At 42.4% G+C, this 26,587-nt stretch overlaps 1 protein-coding gene across 1 annotated transcript in view; it reads right to left on the reverse strand.

Moving 5' to 3' along the window:
- anapc1 (anaphase promoting complex subunit 1) overlaps positions 1–25,865 on the reverse strand; it is a 68,143-nt gene extending 42,278 nt beyond the window's left edge. Inside the window, exons 1-21 of the mRNA XM_080740347.1 lie at positions 25,736–25,865; positions 23,658–23,897; positions 20,908–21,072; positions 19,089–19,131; positions 18,728–18,828; positions 15,864–15,946; positions 14,847–14,920; positions 14,569–14,714; positions 13,203–13,354; positions 12,366–12,503; positions 12,000–12,218; positions 11,163–11,258; positions 10,717–10,807; positions 10,355–10,420; positions 9,282–9,473; positions 8,334–8,483; positions 5,997–6,057; positions 2,729–2,784; positions 2,401–2,532; positions 844–918; positions 166–446 (exon numbers count right to left, since the gene is read on the reverse strand). Of these exons, the coding sequence (XP_080596473.1) occupies positions 166–446; positions 844–918; positions 2,401–2,532; positions 2,729–2,784; positions 5,997–6,057; positions 8,334–8,483; positions 9,282–9,473; positions 10,355–10,420; positions 10,717–10,807; positions 11,163–11,258; positions 12,000–12,218; positions 12,366–12,503; positions 13,203–13,354; positions 14,569–14,714; positions 14,847–14,920; positions 15,864–15,946; positions 18,728–18,828; positions 19,089–19,131; positions 20,908–21,072; positions 23,658–23,873 (2,537 nt within the window). The 5' untranslated portion in view covers positions 23,874–23,897; positions 25,736–25,865. The remainder of the gene's footprint in view (positions 1–165; positions 447–843; positions 919–2,400; positions 2,533–2,728; positions 2,785–5,996; positions 6,058–8,333; positions 8,484–9,281; positions 9,474–10,354; positions 10,421–10,716; positions 10,808–11,162; positions 11,259–11,999; positions 12,219–12,365; positions 12,504–13,202; positions 13,355–14,568; positions 14,715–14,846; positions 14,921–15,863; positions 15,947–18,727; positions 18,829–19,088; positions 19,132–20,907; positions 21,073–23,657; positions 23,898–25,735) is intronic.
- Positions 25,866–26,587: the final 722 nt, after the last annotated feature.

Below are 26,587 nucleotides of genomic sequence, written 5' to 3' on the forward strand. Positions count from 1 at the left end.
ATTACCAGGGATAAAAGGCAAACATAAAAGGCAAACATAACATAACATAACATTCTTATTCCCATGTGTAACACTTACGCACAATTATTTGTGTCACAGTTAATCGTCAACTTAAATTTTGCAATCATGACAGCCCTCCCCACCCCTCCCTGCAAACCCAGCTACCTGGCCAGTTGCTGCAGCACACAGACCAGAGACCTGGCTCCGGCTCGCTGTAACTCGTCCAGCAGCAGCTCTTGGTAGAGCAGATGGAGAACATAGAACAACGCAGGGATGTGGGAGAACAGGGGAGCTGAACTGTCCAACCTCAGGCACGAACCGGAAGGATCCGCGTCCGAGGGAGCGGCGGCGTTGCCAGCAGGGGCAGGGTAGGACACCATGGGTCCACACACAGGCTGCCTGGCCATCTGACGGTGGTAGTGGGATCCCATCAGGTGCTCCCAGTCCTTCACAGGGAAGTCATGAAGAGGGTCCGTTAAAGGAATACTTCACCTATCAATTACTCACCCCATGAAGCCTTGAATTGTTTTTGTCCAATATTTTTACTAATCTTATAGGTAATATAAACATTTTTGGGTGAAGTATTCCTTTAAACTGATGAGTGAGGACAATTTATACACATTTACGTTTTTCCCTGCATGTTCTCTAAAGTGCACAGCAAAAAAAAAAAGAAAAAGAACAATTAACCCGAAATTATATGGACTGATGTCTTTATAAATGACCATGTCAGGCTAGTAATAGGAGTCTTTTTTTTTTAAACCTGCACCCCTGACAATGAAAAGGTGTATTTTTTAATATATGAAACGAACAAAAGATGAAATAAAAGGGAATCTAACCACCGACCTCATCAGAGCCTCCGTCTGAAGGACGAGCCTTCTTGGCTGCAATCACTGGAGAGAGAGGCACTTCAAAGTGGAGCTGGAGGGACAAAAACAGGTGCAAGCTGCTCAAGAAACAGCTAGCTGGAGGAGTCACAACACAACATGCTGTACATACATCATGGTATAAAACAGTTTTCAACTCCAGTCCTCAAGGGACCACAAGTACTGCTGTGCTGGCTACCACATTGTTAATTGCCATCACCTGGTGTTCCAGATCTAACCAAGCCATGATTAGAAAGCTTTAATAACAAGGGCACGATCATATAAAATACCTCACAGCGTAGAAACAGAGAGAAAACTTCCATTTCCCATAATGACGCAGTGTGTACTAGGGGTGTAACGTTATAGTAACTGAATCGAAAAAACGTTTTTAATTTGCGATGATCTACTATATCGTTTGCAAAAGCAAAATATCGTACCGTTTTGGCTTTGTATCGTATCGTTTTAAAATGCAGATATTCGGTATGGAATCGTTTTGCAATGCAAATAATCAATTGTATGGAAACCAAGTATGTGTGCCTTGTATTTAGCAGGGGAAATTAAAAAGAGGGGTCTAATTACCTTTCCATTCTAGACTCTTGGTCTATCGATAAATGTGTGTAATCTCTGTGTTCATGTCAAGGTGCGGGTTTGTCCATAATATGTTGAAATATAATGTCCATCATGTATTTGCTAGAGAATCACAGCGTTTACCTATTTATATCCATAACCAGTAAGACTCCCTAATCGGGAGATAAGCGACCGTAGGTCTCGCTAGAAGAGGGCCATGTGAGAAATGAGGGGTGGGGTCTCCGCGTTGCCTTGGCGGACGAATAGGTACCGGCCCCGGCTCTCCCGGACGCTCCTAGGCCGAGTTAGGGCATTTTATGTGAGCTGCAGTGGAGGGGGTCCTCCACTGGGGGCGCCACCACTTTTGCATCCGTTCTGGAGTAGCAGGAGTGGGTGGTCCCCGGGAATTCCCCGTGAGCAGCCCCGTGGGGGTGGTCATTTGGTCATTTTTGCACATTTGGTATTTTTTTTTTACACCTGGGGGTCCCCCAGGGACCTGGGGGTCCCTGGAACTCCGGGGGTCCTTGGAGGTTGTAGTTTGGCAGGTAAGGAGTGTGTGTGCAAAATCTGGCATGGATCGGGGCAACGGTTGCGGAGATATGAGCAGGGCAAAAGTGTGACGTCTGACGTGTGACGGACGGACGGACGGACTGACTGACTGACTGACGCACGGACACCTGGTGGAGCTTTCTGTAGTAAGTGCGACCTACGGTCGCAATAATAGATTTTTTACACGTTTCACACAGATTTAATTTCTTTGCTAAATAGTTACTATATCGATTTTAAATCATTGAATCGTATTGTATCGCCATGAATGAACCAATATCCTCCAGGTATCATATCGTCAACCATGTATCGTGATGCGTATCGAATCGCTATTCAAATGTATCGTTACACCCCTAGTGTGTACCGTGTAAAATGCAATGTGATACTTAAATCAATGTTGTAGGTCTTATGGCCATATACTCACACTGCGTGCCCAGCTCAGGTGTTCAGTGTTGTAGCCCATGAGGGACATTAAGCAGGTGACAAACAGGTTCCATTCAGTATGAATGCCGGGACCACCTGGTGCATTGTAGATGTTGTACCACTTCACTAAAACCTAGACAATAAAGTTCAAGATAAAATAGGACACAATACAATCGTTAACATTGTACATACTTGCATGAAAAAGGTTACATTTTAATAAATCTCATTAATTGATGGTCGAGAAGCAAAGCTTTGTCAAGTATTAACCCTCTAAGCAAAGCAATATAGCCTGTTCTATTCAACACACCACTGCCGTCTTTCTTACCCACCTTCATAGCAGCTTCCTTTGGCAGGATGAAGCGAATAGCCTGGAGGCACTTCCTCACTGGTGTGGGAGCAGAAAAAGGTGAGTAAGAAACAGAGTGAAACGGAGTCACCCTTTTGACCGATCTGTGCAGGTGAGGAAGCTCTCCAAATGGAATTCTATATAACATTTCCTCAATACTGCTAAATAATATGTTTTATATTTGCATTAGGTGTGAGTTTTGTTGTTGTTGGTAACAGAAGGCAATTCCCTGATATGGAAATTATGTGGCATTAATAATGTCCATCATCTTGCTCAACAGGAAACATTGTCTCTCAAGCATAAGAAAACATCAGGTAAGACCATTTATTTGACTTAATTATAAGTTTGCTTGTAATTCTCTAAACAAAAAAGAAGCAATACGAGCACCACCACCATTTGCTACAGTGATTAGTGTTACAGTGTAATTGCTCTCCTTCATCCAATCAGATTCCTAATCAACTTCATCCTGTGATCTTAATTGGACGGCGGAGCTGACAAAGGTCAAGGAAGAGGTAGATAAATGCCATTTCATTAGAGGAAGAATACTTCATCGGTGGAATCAATTATTAAATAATGGACACACAGAACAATACGGACACACACACACACACACACACACACACACACACACACACACACACACACACACACACACACACACACACACACACAAGTGTAAGAAGGTTTTTAAGAATCCGAGGGCTAGCTGTAACAAAGACTATGGGAAATGAGATGTTGAAACTGGTTAACTTTCGGAGAGAAACATGAGGTCTGAAAGCAGAGATACATTAGTTCACCTCAGCTTCAACAGGCTAAATAATAGCGAGGACACAATGTGTGTTAACAGCCTCTACGTAATTGGTCTACAGCTAGCTGGAACTGGCCGGGCACACCATAACCTGCATCTAATCTGACACAAACCTTCTTACTCTGTTCATTTTTATGTGACTGGTCAAGCGTCATTAGTAAACTGGTAGAACAGCAACAAAATACAAAGTTAGTCCCACCGATCATCAACTCAACTTGTTTGATTGGTCTTATTGGATCCCCTTATATGCATCAGAAATAATACTAGTTATGATTAGTTCATATTCGATACAATTCTGGTCCATTATTATACGGTATTCATTCATATATTCACTGTATATTTATATTTTGTGATAGACTGTACATACATACAGTATATCCACTCATTTAGAGATCCAGTGAAGATACAGTATCTAGGGCCAGCAGCTTTATATTTTATTTTATCCATAATATTATTCTTTGTTATCTTGGCTTTCTTCTTGACTCTTACCTATACAGTACCGCTTGTGTTTCAATCTTTCATTTTAGCTCCAGTGATCTAGAGGCTTATCTGATTAGTATTATACGCGGTTCTATTCAATTGTCATGCACATTCCCACAAGGTCAAGGAAGAAATACCACCCTGGTTGACTTCCAAAGTTTGTGGGCGTGGCTGTTTAGCATAAAATCAACTTTGCATGCAAATTACCACTTAGCAAAGGAAGAACCTCCCTCACACATGTTTTAAAATGTCCTCATGGTGGCACTACAACAGCCATCTTCACGTCCAATCATCTTTTCCCCCTGTATTCCTTGGATCATGACGCAACTAAATGGCCCTATTTACATCTTCTGCCATTCAAAACATACTTTTCGCTACTACTTTTCCAGATTTTGTCCAAAACTCACAATTCGGTACACATTATCTCAAGGGTCATGTGATCAAGATGTATAACCTAGATTTCTCACCCATTCCAAGTGGCTATGACTTAAGTTTGCAGGCGTTGGGTAGGCAACCCAACCCAGCCTGTCGGACACCTGTGCTCAGAGGAGCACACTTTTCTAATTTATTTTTTATTTGCATCTATCCTTAAAACACAAACCTCGAAGAAAAGAATAAAACTGAATAAACTCTTCACTGATGTATAGTAGGTGGCTTAATCGTGATCAGTAAATTTATGTTTGTGTGCGTGCGTGCGTGTAAAATGGTATCCTCCATCCATCAACATTTTACGTCATTGTTAGCAGCATGCGGCAGCACTCAAACCTAATTTCCACATCCTAACTGCAGTATGACTCAGAGTCAGCCGTGTGCGCGCGCGCGTGCGTGTGTGTGTGTGTGTGTGTGTGTGTGTGTGTCCACATGCGCCAAACAAAATGTTATACACGTACATCGTAAGTGGTAAAATCTCCTGCCACATACAGTTGTGTGTTTCTATATGTTTAAAAGTGTGAGTGTGTGCGCACTCTAGGGCATTCACGAATAGTGATTTTTAGTATTCGAATTATTCGACCTCAAAGTATTCGAATAGTCGAATATTCGACAGGACTGGCCAAACTGTCAAATATTAAGTAAGCAAGAGGCGAACATTGTGAAAATAGTCGATCTACATGCTCACAATGCCTCGGGAGCATGTAGATCAGCTATTTTCACAATATTTATCTGTGGAACATTAAATGTAATACTTACAATTCCAAGTGCTTGTCAGGGTGGGGGTCCCCAGTTCAAATATGTTTATTTTGGGGGTCACGGCCTAAAAAGGTTTGAGAAGCCTGGTATAGAGCATTAACAAATTCATCCACCAGGGGCAACTCATTCTTTTTAACTCATACCCTGCCAAAAAAGAAGTTTCTATGATAAAAACGTCTTTAAAACGTCTTTTTCACTATGGACCTCCCTGCCAGACGTCTTCTGAACGTCTTTTTTTTTTAAATAATAAAAAAAAAAAAATTTTTTTTGAAAAAAACATTTTTGAAAAAAAATTTTTTGGACCTCCAACAGTGTACTAGGCATGATCGCGATCGCGAAATTGCATGTTTAACCCCCATACCAACCCCATCTTTCAAACATGGCAGCCATGTTTGTTTACATTTGAAGAAAACATAAGGGCTCCTTTCTCCTGAATGTCTGAACGGATTTCCAAGCGGATTTTTTTGTTTGAAAGCTGTGAAAAGCATGCACATGCATAGTGCATGATCTGTGCACGAATGTGTGCACCACCGTGCACACTATTTTTTTAACCCTTTGTTGGCGAACCGGCAATATAAGAGGTCATCCCACTTTAAATATGGCACCGACTGAGTTAAAGAGAAAACAATAAAAAAATAAAACTAAGCGAATATTCGACTTCGGTGAACAACGTCGAATAGTGACTTTGATATTAGAATATTCGAACATTCGAATATTTGGTGAATGCCCTAGCGCACGCCCATGCGGCTTATAATGCAGCCAGTGTTAATCTCACCCAGCTCAGAAGTAGCAACCTCAGGGACAGAGATCCTCAGCATCGTCCCGTTACCTAGCTCCTGCATACCAAGGGAGAGAGGAAGGGGCAGAGGAACAAACGTGGAGTGAAGACAGACCTAACATACACTGTTTGTCAGTAATGGAAATGTCACATTTTCAAACACTCAATTGGCAGCCTTTCTGCAGTTTAACATGTCATTGAGATAATATCAATATACTATAATGTCCAATACATTGAAAATAAGCATATTCCAGCTCTCAACATTTTCTTTTTTCATATTGTTTGTTATGTTATAAGTCTACATGTGTATGTATTGTTATATTGGAGAACTTTGTCTACACATCATCATTACAAACATGAATAATACATGGTGCTGTGGAGCACCCCTACTAAATGAAGACAGGAAATATACTATTCTGAGAGACTGTCTACAGAATAATGACAAGGCTTCAATCGGTGGGTCCTGTGGAACTACACAGCTAGCTGCATTAGACGACAGAGGGGACAAAAGGTTAACTGATTGCTTGTAGCATGTGTCATGACAGCAGCCTTAAGACACATGCTGTATGTCAATATGTGTGTGTGTGTGTGTGTGTGTGTGTGTGTGTGTGTGTGTGTGTGTGTGTGTGTGTGTGTGTGTGTGTGTGTGTGCGCGCGCATGTCTGATTAAAAGAGCATGTGTGTATCCGTCTTGTCTGATCTGTGCATTATGTACAGTATATACACATTTTCCCCACGCTGGATGAGAACATCTGTTTCTGCTTCAAATGTAAATTATAATTGTATATGTAAGCAAGAATGTATGTATTTGTGTTTGTCTGTATATACGCATCAGGCATTTAGGGCCATGCAGTACATGTGTGTGCCTGTGTATCTGTTTGAGAGCATTTTTCGAGTGTGTGCGTGTCCCTATGCTGTCAAAATTGTCTATACTCAATCTGACAGCACTCCTCCCGAGAGGCAGACACACAAATGTGTGCTGCACACACAACCACAAACTTTCACTCCCATGTTGTTTCATAAGCACAACCACTGAAAAAGAATAAGAACACACACACACACACACACACACACACACACACACACACACACACACACACACACACACACACACACACACACACACACACACACACACACACACACACACACACACACACACACACACACACACACACACACACACAGCAGTGACAGGAAAAGCCTTCCAGGTGTTGCTGCATGTCGCATTTTAAGCCCAAACACACTTTGAAATAACTCTCCTCCGGCATCTCCTAGATGCTGTCAGTGCCTAATGAAGAGGCTGCCAACCTAATTACTTCAAATGACCAAGAATCTCTCTCTGTCTACAGGAAGAAAATATGGTCCATCAGCTGCTGGAGATGGACAGGACTTGACACGCAGCACATTATGCTCAGTTTATGGCTTTGGAGGTGTACGTAAGTAAAGCCCGTATCAGAGTCGGGTCCGCGGTGGAAGGCTATCCACCGCGGTGTAGTGCCGTGTAGTCTTTTTGAGCGTCAACGTTGTAGTTTTATGACTCAAAAAGACTACACGGCACTACACCGCGGTGGATAGCCTTCCACCGCGGACCCGACTCTGATACGGGCTTAAGGAATAAGCAAGGCTGACCAGCACCTTGTGACGAGAGACCCATCAGTTGTTTGTTATATTATGTGGCTGGTAAGCGTGTGCCAGAGCAGTTTGGTGGTTCCCAAACTCCCAAAACAGAAATTTGACTTCCAAAACTAGTTTGAAAATGTGGATTTCAAAACTTGAGCTTGTAGATCTGCCATTTTCTTTCATTTATTTTTCAAATTGTTGTATTATTTATTATTTTGTGAGCATCTTTATTTTTAATTTTTTAGAAATTCTGTTTGGGAAAGACTGCGTGGCATATTACCAGCAGGTGAAATAACAACTAGTTTATTTCAGCCCTTTTGACAAAACATGGATAGATACTACAGTTTAGTTTACAAGTTCAAAAAGACACCAGAAAGTTGTAGGCTGAAGCCAGGGCTTATTATGCTTACCCTATTTGAAAGGTAAATTATGTATTTAAAAAAAAAACAAGCAGTTTCAGACCTTAGTTCAACAAAACGGGAGCGTGTCGATATTGCGACGTAGTATTTGTTCGACGTCCCATTAGTTTGACGCTGGTGAATGCTAAACTGGTGAAATGCTAACCTGCCGACGCTGTACAACATACATATTCATAATTAAAAATGTAGGCTACATCCGGGGCTTTTCAATGAGGCAGGTGCACCCTCTCTGAGGCGTGTACAGCAGCGAACTGGGGCCCATCAAGCAATTTTGCTAGATTCTATCACCCACCAGTGAGACACGGTTGCAGACAGGGTCTCGGAGTGCGTGGATGTACGGCGTGGGCTGCTGGAGTGGAGTGGCGTAGTCATCCAACCAGGAGGTGTCATTATGTTTGTTCCTCAAATGCCTCAACCCGGACACGGGAGAGGGCAAGGCGGCCTGGGATGCAGGTGGGAAGAAGAGGGGAAAAGGGAGGGGGAGCAGGCACGGAAACAAGGGAAGAGGAAGGATAGAAGCAGAGGCGAATGAGTGGGAGGGGAAAATATTGGAAAGGAGAGAAGGATGGAGGACAGGGATGTGAGAACAAAAAGGTGAGATCTCTGCTACTTAAACTCTTTACGTATTTCTGTTAACAGTGAAGAACCTGTTATGATGGTGACCAATAAACTTAATCAGGACCAGTTGAGTGCTCCATCATTTTTATTTGGGTAGTCATTTTTGAAGTGCCCAGGTAATATGTCTTTTTGATATAGTTTGTCCTTGTCGAGCACCAACGAGTCCTTCTACCAATAACTGCTGGCTGAAGCGCGCAGACATCTCCTACTTGTAAACTTAATCAGGGGTCTTCCAAATCTGTGTGTGATAGAAGCTTTTTTTTTCTCCTTTTCTAATTAACCACTTGAACCCTAGCATTCATATTCGGAGAACTTTAGGCAAAAATAGAAGATCTACAAGCTCAAGTTGTGAGCTTGTAGATCGTCTATTTTCGGCAAGGAGGTCTGGTCTGTGTAGAGGGGAAAAAAGAATGTAAAGTTTATTAAGTATTGATGGTTCAAGTGGTTAAATACGTACAGTATCTGAAAACACAACATGAATCCAAAATACACTGATGATTGTGCTGTCAAACGATGAAACTATATGGAATCTATGAAAAGGTTCTGGGGGTCCCTGCTCCATCTCAACTCTCGACTGGCCTGAAAACGTTGAAGACCCCTGAACTAAATTAGAAACACATACATCGTCCAGCCTGTGGATGTGTCTGCTGGCTGCATGGGCTGGTGTACTGATGTTGTCCAGTGGTGTACTGCCGCGGTATGGGATGGGGTTGGACAGGTTGATGTTGTCCAGTGGTGTACTGCCGCGGTATTGGATTGGGTTGGACAGGTTGAAGTTCGGGGACAGCAGCCCAGGGACAAACACCTTACTCACCTGAGAAAACAAATTAAATTCCAAAATGTTTTTATTTAATTTGTTGGTTGGTTGTGTAGTTGTGGTAGTAGTAATAATTTAAGTAAATCATTTTTTTCTATACGAGGTGACATGGATTGAATGCTCCAAAAAATTCAAACGACGAAGGAAGCGTTTTTGTTGAACTTCATGACAGTCAGACACTAGATTGGTGCGGATAGGCACCAGCTCCTCCTCAAAACTAACATGTTAGCTAACAACCATGTGGCCACACACAGCTCAGATTCCATTATAAAGTATTAAGGACAACACCACAGATAATGATACGGCAGCCTACAGATAGTAAGTGACAGTGTTATCCTGACATTGCGGTGTCAGGATAACAACCTCCAGTTTAAAGGACGAATTCAATCCATGCGTACAGTAGGTAATGTACAGCTGTTGTGAGGTCTCTTTGCACCTCTGTTGGATGCTTCATCTTCAAATATGTGTGCATTGTTGATGTTTTGTGGTAGGCATTTTACAGCTTCCATTTGACTTTGTTTTCATCACATTTTTCGTAACGTGCGCCATCTCCATCTCGCTGTGTATCGCCCTCTCGGTGTCTGTGATGCATGTATTTGCGTGTGCGCACGCACGCGTGAGGGAGACTTGAAATGTGTGATTGGTTGTGATAGTAGCAATAAATTGCAGTGTATTTTGTACCGTTTTTTACTGGCCAGGATGTCCACAGAAAAGAAAATTACATTTTATGGCTTTGTCATAAAAGTCCAAAACCGGCAATTACCGTCCCAACATGATCTCAGTCTGTGGCTACAGTTGTGCAACTTCTTTTTACTTATAAAAAAAGGAAATAGATATTTTGAACATGCAGTAGAAGTAAAACGTTTTGTCCTTATTACCCTGTTGACTCCTGTGTAAAGAACAAGACTTCCATTGGCCTCCAGAACCAACATGGCATCAATGTCCTGCAGAGCAGAAACATTGTTTTAATATCAGACATACAAGATACTAGCAAGGAGAAAGGGTAACATCTAACATACTTCTCTCTCATCTTTTTTGCAAGCACACCTTTCACCCTAATAGAACTAGTGTACGTTTGACTCAACTACATTTTTAGGTAGGGACTCCTAGAAATACAGAAATGCATATTGATATTAAAAAGAAAATGTACTTTGTAATTTGTACTTTAGAATACTTAGAATTTGTACTTAAGTATATATTTGTCCACCACTGATTATGATGCATCAGAACCTTCATGTACCTGCAGAGGTGCTGCGTCCTTGGCAGGGATGGACGTTACATAAACGAATATGAGCTGTGACGTATCGTTGCTCTCAATAAACTTCACACATCTGTGGAAATTGAAAACCACAAGTCAACACAGGGCTGCAGTGGCTCAGGGGTAGAGTGGCCGCTTTGCAACCAAAAGGTTCCCAGTTCGATCCCGGGATCCCCCCAGAGTTACTGTAGAAGTGTCCTTGAGCAAGAAGGTGAACCTCTAATTGCTCTCAATGAGCAGGTTGGTGCCTTACATGGTTTCCTCCGTCATTGGTGTGTGAATGTAATGCACAATCTCGGTAAAGCGCCTTGGATAAAGGCACTACACAAATGCAACATTTACGTTATAAATATTACATCTAATTGTACAGCACCGTTCATGGACATCTCAACAAAACAAATAAGCAGCCCGGATCGTGTTGTGTGTACCTGAGTTGTTGGTGCGACTCCACCAGGAAGCAGAGGTAGTGGTTCTCACAGAGGTCAGAGGTGAGGAAAACTTTAGATGCCTGGCTACTCATCTCTCTTAAACATACAAAGCACAGAGATACATTACTGTCAAATAACTGTTGAAAAAAATCATTGAAACACTGTTTGAGATTAAAAATGTCTATACCTGTCAAAAAAAGAATTCCTTCCTAAAGACATAATCACATGATAATAAATATGATCCACACCCCCCATCTAGGAAACTTACCATGAACTAAATGTTGTCGAATTTTAGGTCAAGTTGGTATGTTGGAATACACAGAATCTAGCCATTGATTGAAATAACTATTAATCAAGAATTTCAGCCCAATCAACTGGCCCCGGTTACACAGTAAAATGTGTTAACATTGTTGCTTATTGTAGTTCTTACATTTTAGGGCATACTGCATACAAACAGGACTACTAAAATGACACTAGGCAGGCTCTTTCACCAGCACTCCCGTGGTGGCAGCCGCAAGCTTACTTGGAGGGTATTTATGCCGAATGTATGCCGGTTTAATTGTTTTCCACGCCCTTCCCCCTAAATTGCGTAGTTTGTACGCAAAACGCATACAGATTGGCAGGTATGCATTTAGACTCTGGTGTGAGGTACGTAGGCTACTATACATGACACCTCCTGGTTGACAAGTAGAGCCTGAAGCTCATGAGTGCAATATCTCCCCTTACCAGGCAGGGAAGAGCAGTACAACTTTTGCCTCCCAGGCAGGACACTCAGGTTCAAATCCCGGGTCAGACATCAACTTAAGCATTGCAGCGGCACGGCATGTTCTAGTCTACCTGTTTGAACCAGCAGCCGCGGTCTCGCTCCACAGCTGCTCCATGCAGAGGTCTGGCATGATGGGCTCCATCTCTGGCACCAGCGCAGACTCGTTGATGGTGCTGTTGGGAGAGGGCAGCAAACTGTGCTGCCCCCTTGAGGACGGGCTGTGGAACGATGCGTTGAAACGAGCCGCACCAGAGAAGGATGGAGTCGCCATGCCTGGGGAGTGGGAGCGGCTATAAAAAGGGGACAAAGGCAGACCGACGTGGTTGGAAGGAAAGGATAAAGCGAAAGAAAAAGAGTGAGAGAACTGATCACCAGGAGTTAGAGTTCCTAAAATGCCTCTGAGCTTGAAAGTATGAATGTATCAAACTAAGACTCACCTGAGGGCAGCCATGTTGGATATACTCGGAGAGTGCACCCGTGAGTGGAATCCCGGCGACACTGGCACAATCCTGCTCTGGTGTCCGTGCAGTGTGCTGAAGTGGAGAGGAGAACCTGCTGCGAGGCCAGAAGGTCCACTAACATCAGAGAACAGGGAGGGAGTCAGGAGGGTACAAAGTTGTAAAGGAACAGAAGTAATACTGTGGTAAATCAGGCAGTAACGCTATTACAGATGTGACCTTGAGCAAGGAAAGGTGGGAGGTGAAAACAGGAATATATCCTGTTTTCCACCAACATTAGCGATACATAGGTTTTTAAACCTGAAAAATCTGGCAAATGAGTCCTTTCTTTGACATTGGAAGTAAATGAGTTTAATCGTTTAGTTTTGTTTAATAACACAAATGTGCCGGTGCAGTGTCTGCAAATACTGTAGCACACACACACACACACACACACACACACACACACACACACACACACACACACACACACACACACACACACACACACACACACACACACACACACACACACACACACACACACACACACACAATCTCTGTCTCTCTCCAACTTCATCTTAGGCGATCCAGAGGCAATACCCAATTACAATGATCCAAACCGATGACAGTAATTGTTTTGGGATTGCTTGGGAAAAGGCATGGGCAGGGCCAGATTAAGACTTTGGAGTGCCCTGGGGCTACGACCAAGCATCAGTTAACTGTATGCAGTCACGACACACACACACAAACACCAGGCACAGGATGGAAAAAAAAGAAATAAAGAACTGTGTCTGGAGAAAAAAGGGTACTGCCTGACAGCACAATCCTATTCACCTTGCAGCGGGACCAGAACAGGCACCACCACTGCCCCCGGGGGAGTCCAGACGGGAGATGTTGCGGAGGTGGGAGGTAAGGAAACCTGGGGCCATTATATCCATTGGGGTCCCGTGCTGCTCCACTGGACGCCTCAGCACTGCAGACTGCTCCTGGTGGAGGAGGAGAGAAAGGAGGTAAGGGGACTGTAAGACCACTGCGAGACTGCTGCAAGTAGTGAATTGAGATATTAAGTGATTAGTGTATAGTATACAGACATAACACACACACACACACACACACACACACACACACACACACACACACACACACACACACACACACACACACACACACACACACACACACACACACACACACACACACACACACACACACACACACACACACACACACGTCTGATATGAAATGTGAGTTTACCATAATCACAGTAATCCTTAATCATATTCAATGGCTTATGTGGAGAGATGAGTTCAGGGCACTACTGGGGGATTTCTGGGTGTCTGTGACCAGGTGATGCTTGCTGACGCAACGGTTAAATTATGTTTCTGCACTGTCAAATAGGTCTATATCTTTTCAGATCAAAGCCAAAGCTTTTTTTTTTTGAAGCGGTGAAAGCCGCTTCCAAGGGGTGGCTTTGTGTCCCGTACATGTACATATATGGTCATTCCAGTCCAGAATGAACAGGCTTTGTCTGTCCCGTACATGCAGAATTGAGGATTGGTCAAGCTTCACATGACAATTTGGCCCTCCAGATAAAATCATTAATCATTCAGAATTCATAAAAATATAGAACTAAAGCACATAGAAAGTATAGATCTAGAACACAGATTTCATAGCTCTAGAACACATAGAATAAAAATTAACCGCTTCACTTCGAACCGAGGTTTGATTTTTTTTTAACCCTTTTTTTGTTAACCCTAGTAGCTAGGTTCTAAACAATAAGAAAGCATGTTTACAGTTGTTGCACAGAAACAAGTACATTTACATGGAAAGTCTGCTACTTTTGCAATGTAGTTAAATATAAGTTATGAAATGTAGTACATATGAGATTAATAGCAAGGGAGGGGGGTTAAGAGAAATAATAATAATTATAATTCTTTGGTCATTTCTGTGGGAAAAAAAATAGTTAAAAAAAATCTTGAATCGTGATTCGAGTGAATCGTGGCATGCCTATACATACATACATACACACACACACACACACGTGTGTGTGTGTGTGTGTGTGTGTGTGTGTGTGTGTGTGTGTGTGTGTGTGTGTGTGTGTGTGTGTGTGTGTGTGTGTGTGTGTGTGTGTGTGTGTGTGTGTGTGTGTGTGTGTGTGTGTGTGTGTGTGTGTATACACAGTATATACTGTAGAGCTTACATCCGCTGTGACTTTTCGGAGGGCCCAGACAGAGTGTATTCCCTGTACGGTGTCGTAGGACACAACTAAGGAGGGTTGACAGCAGCTGAATATAATCTTCATGGTGGTGTCTGACACATACTGAACACGACTCCCTTCATTAACACCTGAAACACACAGAAACGTACCGCCATCAACACCTCACAGACAGACAATATACACTCTCAAACATAAACACATACTGTATTGTATGTCTACACATAGAGCCACATAAAATATAATATATTGGGGTTTCTCACCTGTTGGTTTACACACCACTGGTTTGATTTCATCCAGAGGATGCAACATACTGAACACTGTAGGTAGAGGTTCCCTACAGACAGAATTACAGTATACCGTTTAATTTAACACTTACTCTGCCCTTTAAAAATGGTGCCAACCTGCCAAATTCACCCATTATAACAAAAATAATGCACGCCCATGCACAGATCATGCACCATGTGTGTGCACACCATTCACAGCTTTCAAACAAAAGAAATCTGCTTGGAAATCCGTTCAGGCATTCATTCAAACATGCAATTTTGTGATTGTGATCATGCCTAGTAGATAGAAGGAAGTAAAAAAAAAAGTAAAAAGCAAAACGGACAAAAACTCGGGAAAATTGTGCGTGGCGGCGGCAAACAACGTGAATAACTCGGGAAATTCGTGATAGAGCAGTCAATGAGTTAACACATTCGACATGCGACGAGTTATGTTTTTTACGCTGGATGGCGCTGTTCACTAGCTTATGGGTCACCAAATATTTAATATTTTCTGATTCCGGATGACGTCATGAATATTTTCAGATTCCAAAAGACCCGCGAGCTAGCCGCTTCTTTTGAATGGGCGTGGATCTGAGCGACGCAGAATATTCAGAGATTTTTCAGAGGTACAAGAAAAACGCTATTCTTTGGGACAGTTCTGCTTTCATGTATCATCGTCCTTGACGATTGGTTGGCGAAATTTTATTTCACAAGATTTCTTGTCAATGAGTTAATAGTGTTTTTAGGTTATCCAGTTTAAAATTGTCCTTTGCCATGATTGTGTGTAAGGCTAGGGTTCCACCAAAATGACGGCGTCGTGCCGGCGTCAAAAAATGAACCGGGGCGAATTTGTGCATCCGACGCGGACGTTGATGTCGGCAGTGGAGCACCCTTCATTGATTAAAACGGGAGCGTTCCCAGCGTTGACGTTGACGCGACGCTCGACGCGCCCGGTGGAGCCGGGGGGTAAGAGAGAGAGAGAGAGTGTGTGTGTGTGTGTGTGTGTATATCTACCCCGGAAGGCTAAGTGGTGCATCAGTCGCAGTAATTTTGCGTTCGAGCAGCAGTCCATATTTGGTCGACCACAGATTGGAGACCTGAGAGAGAGAGAGAGAGAGAAAGAGAGAGAGAGAGAGAGAGAGAGAGATGATGTTTGTTTCAGAAATTTAGTTCATCTTTAGTATTTTATTTTATGACAGTCAGGCATACAAGCTATAAATGTCAAAAACATGTCAATATAGATTGCCATGATATTACAAATAATACATACAGACTTTGTGGCCATCCGTAATTGTGGGTGCAGGTGTGAAGCACAGTTGACAGTATGCATCAAAATAAGTGCCCAGACACACGCTTTTTTTACGACTATTCAGTGGGACATCTGGTCACCCTACATACAATGGAATCGAGCCTGCGGAAGTTCTTTTGGATGCTGAGGGCAGGATGTGTTCTTGACATCTACGCTGGACCCCTCTTCATTCATCTGCTAACAAGTTAATTCATTCACACTCCCACAAGTGCTGTCGTTCATTAATGGTAAACGTTTGTAAATGGTAAATGGGTAATCTGTATAAATGGTTGTGGTTAATCCTGAGCCGAAGCGTATAAAAGAACACGTTTTTTTTTTTTTTTTTGCCCAGAGCGTAAACAAATCTTCACATGCGCAAGTGGAGCGTCCTTGCGCAGCCTGCGAGAACGGTTGCATTCACTGGCATGGAGTGGAAGCAAAGCAACGTCCGCTTTTGCTTGTGCGCCTGGTGGGTTTCATAAAAAGAAAACTAAAATCCTGAGTGTTCATTTAACCATGAGTGTTTAGAAGGTCTCCAAGCTGAATTAACACTCACATTTTACAGCAGGGGTCTTCAACAGAGGGTCCGGGACCCATAGGGGGTCCTCAGAGTTACTACAGGGGGTCCTCCAAATCTTTGTGTGATAGAAACTTTTTTCTCCTTTTTTATGTTAACCACTTGAACGGTGGTGTTCTGAGATTCAGAGAACTTTAGCCAAAAATAGCAGATCTACAAGCTCACAACGCCTCGCACTGCGATCTTGTAGATCGGCTATTTTCGGCAATAGAAATTTAGAGTAGAGGGGAAAAAGAGCAGACTAAGTACAGAGTGAAAGGTCAAGTTTATTAAGTATTGACAGTTCAAGTGGTTAGAATATCTGAAAACACAAATTTACATGAATCCAAAACACACTGATGATTGTGCCGTCAAAGAATGAAACTATATGGAATCTCTGAAAAGGTTGTGGGGGTCCCTGCTTCATCTCTCTCTCAATTAAGGGGTCCCTTGGCCTGAAAACGTTGAAGACCCCTATAACTCTAAGTCTCCTCTCCTCCACACACTGTTTACCACAACACGGCGGTCAAACATACCCGTGGATCCAATTACATTCAACTAATGACAACCACACGCATAAACATAAACCCTGAACAGCACACACAAAGCATGTGGTCGGTAACAGACCCCCCCCCCCCCCCCCCCCCCCCCCCACACACACACACACACACACACACACACACACACACACACACACACACACACACACACACACACACACACACACACACACACACACACACATAGTCGTATATGCAAATTTTGTATGTGCACAGACACTCAAATATACAAACACACACATACAGTACATAATTAATTGCAGGCGTCTGATATCGATGGCACTCATTCCACCAGTCAGCTGTCAGTGATCCAATGTCTCCATCATGATTGGTTATCCTGACAACATGCCACGCCTGGGTAATATCAGCAGTCTGGCTGACGCACAGTCATGTACGTCAGCACAAACGTAACACACAACACTAGGGTCTATTTACTTAACGACTATCTTTTTTGTAATATATACCGTACATACTGTATAGTCGTGCAGCAGAGCTGCCAACACTCAAGCAATGAGCGTGAGACTCACGCAAATGACCCTCTTCACATGCTCTCACGACACACATTGTATTTCTCACGCCGTCAACGGTCAAATCACAGCCGTCACAAAGTGGAAAACTGCGTCATCTCAAGTGCCACTGAGACATCCGCTTCGGCCGCGATTTGTGCAACAAAGGGCTTAAAATATTGTATCTGATTCTGAAGCAATCCCACCCTTTAACTATAGTGGAAAGCAGAAATGGTTAGATGTGTGTGTGTGTGTGTGTGTGTGTGTGTGTGTGTGTGTGTGTGTGTGTGTGTGTGTGCGCGTGCGTGCGTGCGTGCGTGCGTGCGTGCGTGTCTGGTGTGAGGGACGTTGCGTGCACGTTCCTTGCGCACGTCATTCTCTACAGTAAGATCGTCGGCGACAGGATGATCTACAGCATAGATTAATTAATGTTCTATGTTCAACATATCCAAAATGTTAGAGGCCGGTTGTACCTTGGACTTCGCCGTCTGATCTTTTTTTTTGCCACCAGAGGTCCCCCATAGCCATTTTCTCTTAGGTTTTCCTGAAAGTTGGCAACCCTATACATACTGTATAATCGTGTAGAAATGTAGATCGTCTATTTTCAGTATTGTTGTTTATTTTTGTATTTCTACGTATAATTGATTAAAATTATTACGATTGCTGCTGCGATAATATACGGTAAAGAAAGTATTATTAGGGGTACGAGGTCTATTATCAAGCACAAAGTTATCAAGCACAAATAGCTGAGGATCTCATCCTGTAAGCATCTTCTCATCAAAGATGTTCACCGATGCAGCAACGTCCCATGCTTTAAACAGTCCACCTCAACTATGAATGACAACTATGGGATGGAATTCGGACGTCAGCGTTGTTGTAAAATGTCAAGTGGTCCACTTGGTTCCATTTGCACACTCTCTCAACAATATGGATTTTACGGGTGTACCAGGTTATATATTTTGTCTCACCTGGAAGGGCAGAGGTGAGGTGAAATCTTTCCCGCTGACACTGTGAACGTTGACACAGTTGCTCTGAACAATACACACCGTCTGCTCGATGTCCTCATCCACTGCAAAACATCACACATCAGTCCAAGACAGGACACATCCAACTATCCACCACACACAACTCTGGAATTGATGCTTTTCAGACTGTTTAGTGTTTACAGATATTTGTTTTAATGTAACAAACTCTAAGTACAAGGATTTTATGTATTACACATTTTTGAAAATGGAAACAGTACAACTAATCTCTCTTTTACTTTTACTATACTCATTAATTTCACACTTCCCTAAGTGACACCGTTACAACTGGAATGAAACCACTTACCATCTTTCTTCGACTGTGGAACTGCAAAGTTACACCAAAGAGCCTGCAGAGAGAAATGGAGAGATGTGAGCCATTCTCTTTAATTATATATTTTAAAATGTTTACCCATTCCTATACTTTAAAATAAACACATTTGTATTTTAGGCAGCAGGTGCAGAGATACAAGAGATCATCATCATCATTATCATCTCTGAGAGGTCTATCTTCTCAACTATCACATTGCTCTAATAGTGTTATACTCTCTCCCCTACAGTTACTGTGCAAACCACTGTACAATGCATCAGCAGCAACAGCCAACCTGTTGCACCAGCCATCCTAAATGCGATCAATTCTCACTACTGCAGACATGACATGATTGTCAATTATAAAAGTGTGATACATGATGATATACAGCAGTGGTTCCCAAACATTTTAGCTCTAGACCCAAAAACATACATTTGCTGTCTTCCCAGGTCGCAAAATAGCTCTCCGTGCGTCGCGCCTTGCCGAGCCATGAGGCCCATTGGGCAGGAGCCTATCTCCTGTTACCTCAATCCAACCCCCGATGCTGAGTCGAGTGCCAAGCAGGGAGGCACCGGGTCCCATTTTTCAGATTTTGGTATGACCTGGCTGGGGATCGAACCCCAACTCCCAGTCTCAGGGCGGACGCTCTAACCACAAGGCCACTGGAGCTGTTAACGTGTTGCACTTGTAGATTAGCTATTTTCACTAATTGTTTTTACATCAATGGAATTTCTTTGATTTTTGGGGGAAGATTTTGTTTAAATGTAGCAAAGTATTGTGAAAGAATGTTTTTATTTCAGAAATCTTTAGAAAGATTTTTTTTTAGGAAACATAAAAAAGTGGTAAAAAAGTAAAAAAATGGTCCTGACACACGGTTCGGGAAACCGTCATATACCGTCATATACATAAAAGCAGCCCGTTTCTACAACGCGAGGCGGGACTACGGCTGCTATGACGTAATCGCCGTAGGGGTCAAAACCGTTAAGCAAACAGCCGGCGGCGGCGGGGTCCCACCCGTTACTGAAATCTTTGGTTCCCATGACGACGCGTATACGCAGCAGACGTTGCAGCCACAACGTGGGAAGGGAGCTTTAGGCGTTGCAGAGACTGCACTGACGGCGGCAGGTTTATCTATCGAGCGCTGATCATTTCTGGTTACCGTTGTCATCTGCTGTAGCAAAAGCTTAACCCATTCAGAACGGGTACACATTTTGTGTATCATTATTTTATGATTTAACTATTGAAAAATAGCAGATATACAAGCTCACAGCGCGGCACCGAGTGCCGCGCTGCAAGCTTGTAGATCTGCTATTTTTGAAAAATCGTGAAAATTAGAATTTTGACCCGATTCTATAAGTGTCTATTGAATCCTTCTAAGATTTTTTGAAAAATCTATGTTTCTATGTCAGCAACCTGGCCAGCCATCGTCAAAGAAAAGGTCCTTTTCACTTAACTGGAGCTCAGTTAGTCTGTTCTTGAGAGACTACTATGTCAGTGGTGCGCAAACCTTTTCATGTGAAGGACCCCCAAAATGATATTTATTTGGCCACAGACCCCCATTTCAAAATATCTAGTTCCAGGGACCATCCAGAAGCAAAATTTGAGTTACAAACGTTCGCTTTGAAAATACATATATTCAAAGATTTGCACAGATTTTCACGACTTTTAAAAAAATAGCAGATCTACGAGCTCGCAGCGCGGCACTCGGTGCCGCGCTGTGAGCTTGTATATCTGCTATTTTTCACTGGTTAAAGCATTCAATAATTCTAGGCCTAAATGGCTTAAAGTCGCTAATTGTGCAGCCCTGCTACAGTACCTGTTGCACTGGGCTGTCCACAGTGAATGCCTTATAGACACTGGATGCCTGGGAGCGGCTGCCTTGGCTCCAGATCACCATGTTTCCTGCCGTGTAAAGCTCCTCCTCAAACCCTGCATTCTCCTCTCCAGATCCAACGCAGCCCTTCCTCAGCTGCCAAACTTCCTGTAAATATACCGATAGAGAAAGGTCCCATGTTATAGCATTCATGTTTGGCACATTCCATATCCATCCATAACGTCTAGAAATGAAACACTGAAGCTAATGTTTGCTAGTTGGCCGGTTACATAAACCCCTGCCACCAAAAAAAACAATCACAGGGCCCTGTGTGCAGACACCGATTGGCTCTTCTATTATTTGATTTCATCAAAACACCCACCAAGCACTTGGTTTACCAGGCTAACACAATACAGCCAGTAACACTGCAGACAATACTTGCCTCAGTGAACTTGATGAACTCACTATACAGCTCCAATCTTACCGTCAGCTTAAACTGAGTTATTAGCACAGCTATAACCTGATTCTATTAACCTTGTTTCCGGGAAGCTCAGCTAAGATTGGTCAGCCAAGTAAGCGTGTTTAATCGTCCCTCTTCGAGAAAAAAACAGTAAACTGCATTTTGACCATATGAGACCTTTAAAGGACAACTCTGTTTTTTAAAACAAGGGTTCATATTTTAGAAAAGAAAATATGAGTGTTAAAATGTTTTCATTTACTGCTTTCTATTGTTTTAGCAATTTTAGTATTTTGATTTCAGTGGGTGGATGTGTACAAGTGGCTAAAAGTGTCTTTTTAGACACAATAAGCCGGCAATGTCTTTGTTACTATTTACACCAGCTCCCATGATCTGCCCATGAAAGATTGCAGTACATCTTGGGAATGAGCTTATAGTGTCTAAAAATACCTATTATTAACTCATTGAGTGCCTATCCCGAATTAGTTCGGGATATATTATCGTATCACAGAGTGCCTATCCCGAACAAGTTCGGGATATAAAAAAAAAAAAAAAAAAAATGAAATTTTTTTTTTTGATTTTTTTTTTTTTTTTTTTTTGACCCCATCAAATCTGGTGAACATGATTTCAATCGCGATTTTGCATGTTCCACCCCCATACAACCCCATCTAACATACAGGGCAGCCATTTTTGGTTACATTACATGTAAAACATAAGGGCGATTATCTCAAGAATGCCTGAACGGATTTCCAATCGGATTTTTTTGTTTGAAAGCTGTGAACAAACTGCACAAATCCACTCCAATGCAATCCAGGATTGCATTGGATTTTTCAGAGCTCATTCTTCTCTGTTTTTTTCCCATGCATGAGGTGTGCAAGGTTTAATCATGGCTAAGTTGACGAAAATAAGGCTTCTAAAATGCTTGGTAGCCAATAGCTAACTTCAAGCTAACTTCATCCTCTTCCTGTACATGCAGTCATGCACAAAGGAAAGTGTTCAGGCAAGTCATGGCTGCAGGGCTTCTGCATATACCAGCATATCTCTATGGGATTTTCTCTGGCCACTGGGCGCCCTCTAGTGGTGAAAGGGGTGGCACTAAATGAGTTAAGCCACTTGCATGCATGCCCCCAACCTGGAGGCATGCATGCAAATCAAAATCGTTAAAACCACTAAAACGTTAGAAATGACTTTTTTCTATAAGTGAAAACATTTTAACACTCATCTTTTCTTTTCTCTAATAACTATCTAAAATATGAACCCTTGTTGTAAAATAACAAAGTTGTCCTTTAAAATAAGACAAGATAATACGTTAATGATCCCAGAGGTGAAATTCACTTTGCCACAGTTGCCAGCAGCAGACAACAGACCCCTACCCCTTTTACCCTCTATCTCCTGCAAGGTAGTCTCGCGTGGCCAGACTGTTGCCTCCGCGATTTGGTCAAATATGCTCCCGGCATACAGTCTGGTAAAGGGAAATAGAAACGATGAGTGCGAGATGAAGCGGAAGTGAAGCCCCCTCGTCACTTCCGTTTCAGTCTCACATCGCACACATTTATCATTATATAAATAAAAATCATATAAGCATGTTTAGCTTGCTGTTTAGCAGAAATGACATTTTAAAATATATTTTCTTGAACGGTAATGCCCGTTTCCATTACTCGCCGTTAGGGAGCTGCTGTTCCAGACTCTATACAGCATTCAGAGATTGTGGAATAGTTGTCTGGCTACGCGAGACTACCTGCAAGGTAACCTCCTGGAGGGACCCCACTAGGCCAGAATTTACCCTCTCTATCTCCTGCAAGGTAACTTCCTGGAGGGACCCCACTAGGCCAGAATTTACCCTCTCTATCTCCTGCAAGGTAACTTCCTGGAGGGACCCCACTAGGCCAGAATTTACCCTCTCTATCTCCTGCAAGGTAACTTCCTGGAGGGACCCCACTAGGCCAGAATTTACCCTCTCTATCTCCTGCAAAGTAACTTCCTGGAGGGACCCCACTAGGCCAGAATTTACCCTCTCTATCTCCTGCAAAGTAACTTCCTGGAGGGACCCCACTAGGCCAGAATTTACCCTCTCTATCTCCTGCAAGGTAACCTCCTGGAGGGACCCCACTAGGCCAGAATTTACCCTCTCTATCTCCTGCAAGGTAACTTCCTGGAGGGACCCCACTAGGCCAGCATTTACCCTCTCTATCTCCTGCAAGGTAACTTCCTGGAGGGACCCCACTAGGCCAGAATTTACCCTCTCTATCTCCTGCAAGGTAACTTCCTGGAGGGACCCCACTAGGCCAGAATTTACCCTCTCTATCTCCTGCAAGGTAACTTCCTGGAGGGACCCCACTAGGCCGGCGGCTCCGTCCGAGGCCCAGAGCTCCGAGGCGGGCTGCAGCTGTCGGAGCTGCAGGTTGATGGCGTTGGGATGGTTCCTGCAGTGCTCGCGTCCGAACGGGACAAACGACTGCAATTCCCCTGCGGCGATCATCGTGGCTCTCTCTTCACACAGGACGTCCGACATGAGTTCCAGATATCAGCATTATTTCTGGTTCCCAGAGAGAGAGAGAGAGAAATCAATAAAAAGGCTACTGTATAAAATGATACAGGATATGTGGGCACTAGGGACATCTGGGCAGCTCCATGTAAATTTGGCCATTTTGTCAAAAATATAAAATATTTGAAGAATGGTCTTCTTAACTAGTGTAACGTATACATGATGTGAAAATACACATTATCAGACTTAATTTCATCCTTCAACTTCTTAATGTATGCCCCAAAATGACTGGATATACAGGTTTTGTAGCAATGTGTAGCAATTGTAGGGAATATTAGACCTTAATTAATTGTCGAATGTTTAAGCATGTTCTAATCATGTATACTGTATTCCCAAATATTTAATTTTAACATCTTTGAAAAAATTGGCAGTTTTAACACCAAGTAGCCCACTGCCCACCCTTCCTTGGTGCCTGCCCACCTATCCTGTTACCATACAAAATAGTGCACTTAACAATTAGCTCTCATTTTTGAGAGGTGTAGAGTGATAAATAGATTATTCCATGGGGATTCATCCTGTGAGGATTTGGGCGGGGAGGTAGAGAGCAAGAATACCGTCCGCTGTCAAAGAACACAGCTCATTCCAACAGCATAGAAACAGATGACAAACAAGAAAACAATGATAAAAAAACACTTAAATATAACAGCATATTTCGGTGTACAATTTCGTTGTTTAATCTTAATTGACATGTATGCAAAATACGATCACGATAATAATACAATTTAAATTAATTGAATATCGCATATTATGCAGATAAACAAAACAAACACACAAATGAGTAGAACACTAAATAAACATTGAGTTTGTCGGTGTTGCTATTAGTTAACAACAACTATACTACCACCAGTGGTGTAAAGTAACTAAGTACATCTACTTAACATTTTGAGGTATTTGTACTTTACTTGAGGGTTTCCAATATTTTTCCTTCTACTCCACTACATCTCAGATCCAAATATTGTACTTTTACTCCACTACTACAATCATTTGAAAGCTACAGCTCACGAGTTTGCCTTGTAGGTCTGCTATTTTCAAATATTTTGTACTTTTACTTTTGCTAATTGATGATGCCAAATTCGTACTTTAACACAAGAACATTTAGAATTAAGAATTAGATAGGTATTGCAGTATTGATACTTTTACTCAAGTAAAACATCTGGGATTATTTTCCACCACTGACTACTAGGCCTACTACTTCTACAAAAGTATAGTCCTTATAGCTGGCTATTACAACTTTAGAAATAAAAAAGTGAAGTTGAATTGCACCTACTGTACATAAATGTGTACTGTGAAGTTGAATATACTAACCTGTTGCACATAGAATACTGTGAAGATTTTTACAAAAAGTTAAGTAGCAACTAGGCCTACTGGAAAAGAATATGCTGTTGGCGTATAGAATATGCCAACTTTATGCACATGTACATTTGAGGATGCTCTTTTATTTTTCTCTTTGCTCTTTTGTCTCTCTTTCTTTACTCAAATATTTCTACGTCTTATTATAATTAACCTTTTAGATTATTTTTTTTTGTATGTTGTTTGCTGTTATTATATTGTTTGCTGTTATTATTTATACCACAGCATTGTCTGAAGTATGCCAACAACACAAACAACTATTACTCTATGTACCTGTGCAAAAGACGTAACAATAAAGTACAACCTTGAACCTTGAATTACAACAAAAGGAACAGAATGAGAAAGCTGTCATGCAGATCGGTTAGCGTGCTAGCTAGCTAACAGCTCCCTATATGGCATGCTAGCTGTCTAGTGTTAGCATAGCAGCTAATGCTAGTGGAGTGTTGCATGTTTATTATTATGCAGTGAAGACACCGAACCTGATCATAAGGAATAGTCAGGCTCTCGTCGCGGACTCCTTGTCTTTTCTATGTGTGAATATTGCTTGATCTCCGCGTAGTCAACAGCAACAATAACGGCAGCATAAAAACAACAACCGGTGTCCAGTAAAATGTCCAGAATGGAGAAATGTAGCAGCCAGCATCAAGTTTTCAAATGTGCGCGGACATCTTTGCTCTGCTGTCCCGAGAATCTCTTCCTACTCCTGACGAACCAATCAGGAGGCAGGACGAACGGCAGCCTGGGCACGGGTGCCAACCGGTGCCAACATTGGCACTGACACTGGCATATGTGTGAGTTTTTTTTTTTTTTTTTTTTTTATATATTTGTTTAAAGGAGTAGTTCACCCCCAAATGTCTTTTTTTTCTATTGCTTAGTCATGCCATGGAGACTTGAGTTCTTCTATAATATTTATGTATTTGTCGGTCGCATTCCTAAGACAAAAAAATGTACCCCATTGATTCTGGATGGATTGATTATGGTAAATGTACCCCATTGATTCTGGATGGGGACCCAAATGCAAGGGCCTGGATAGGGACCCAAAAGCATTTGGGTCAGAATCAAACGGGGTAAACCGGAACCCCCCCAAGGACCCACTTTAAGAACCACTGTTCTACGCTGATTTAGTAGCCAAAGGCCACTAGTACAAAAATATAAGGCTGAACTCTTTTTTTTAAATCCCATGATTATTGTAACCCATTTTTCCTGGGCACTACACTCCCTCTGCCAACCTGGGGAGAGTAAAGGATTGACTTCATGCTTCCTTCTATGCATGAGCAGTCCAAGCCGCTTCTTTTCACCTGACAGGGGGGAGTTTCCCGGCTGGACATAGA

This window comes from Nannobrachium achirus, assembly GCF_963921795.1.
Source record: "Nannobrachium achirus genome assembly, chromosome: 13".
Taxonomy (NCBI): Eukaryota; Metazoa; Chordata; class Actinopteri; order Myctophiformes; family Myctophidae; genus Nannobrachium; species Nannobrachium achirus.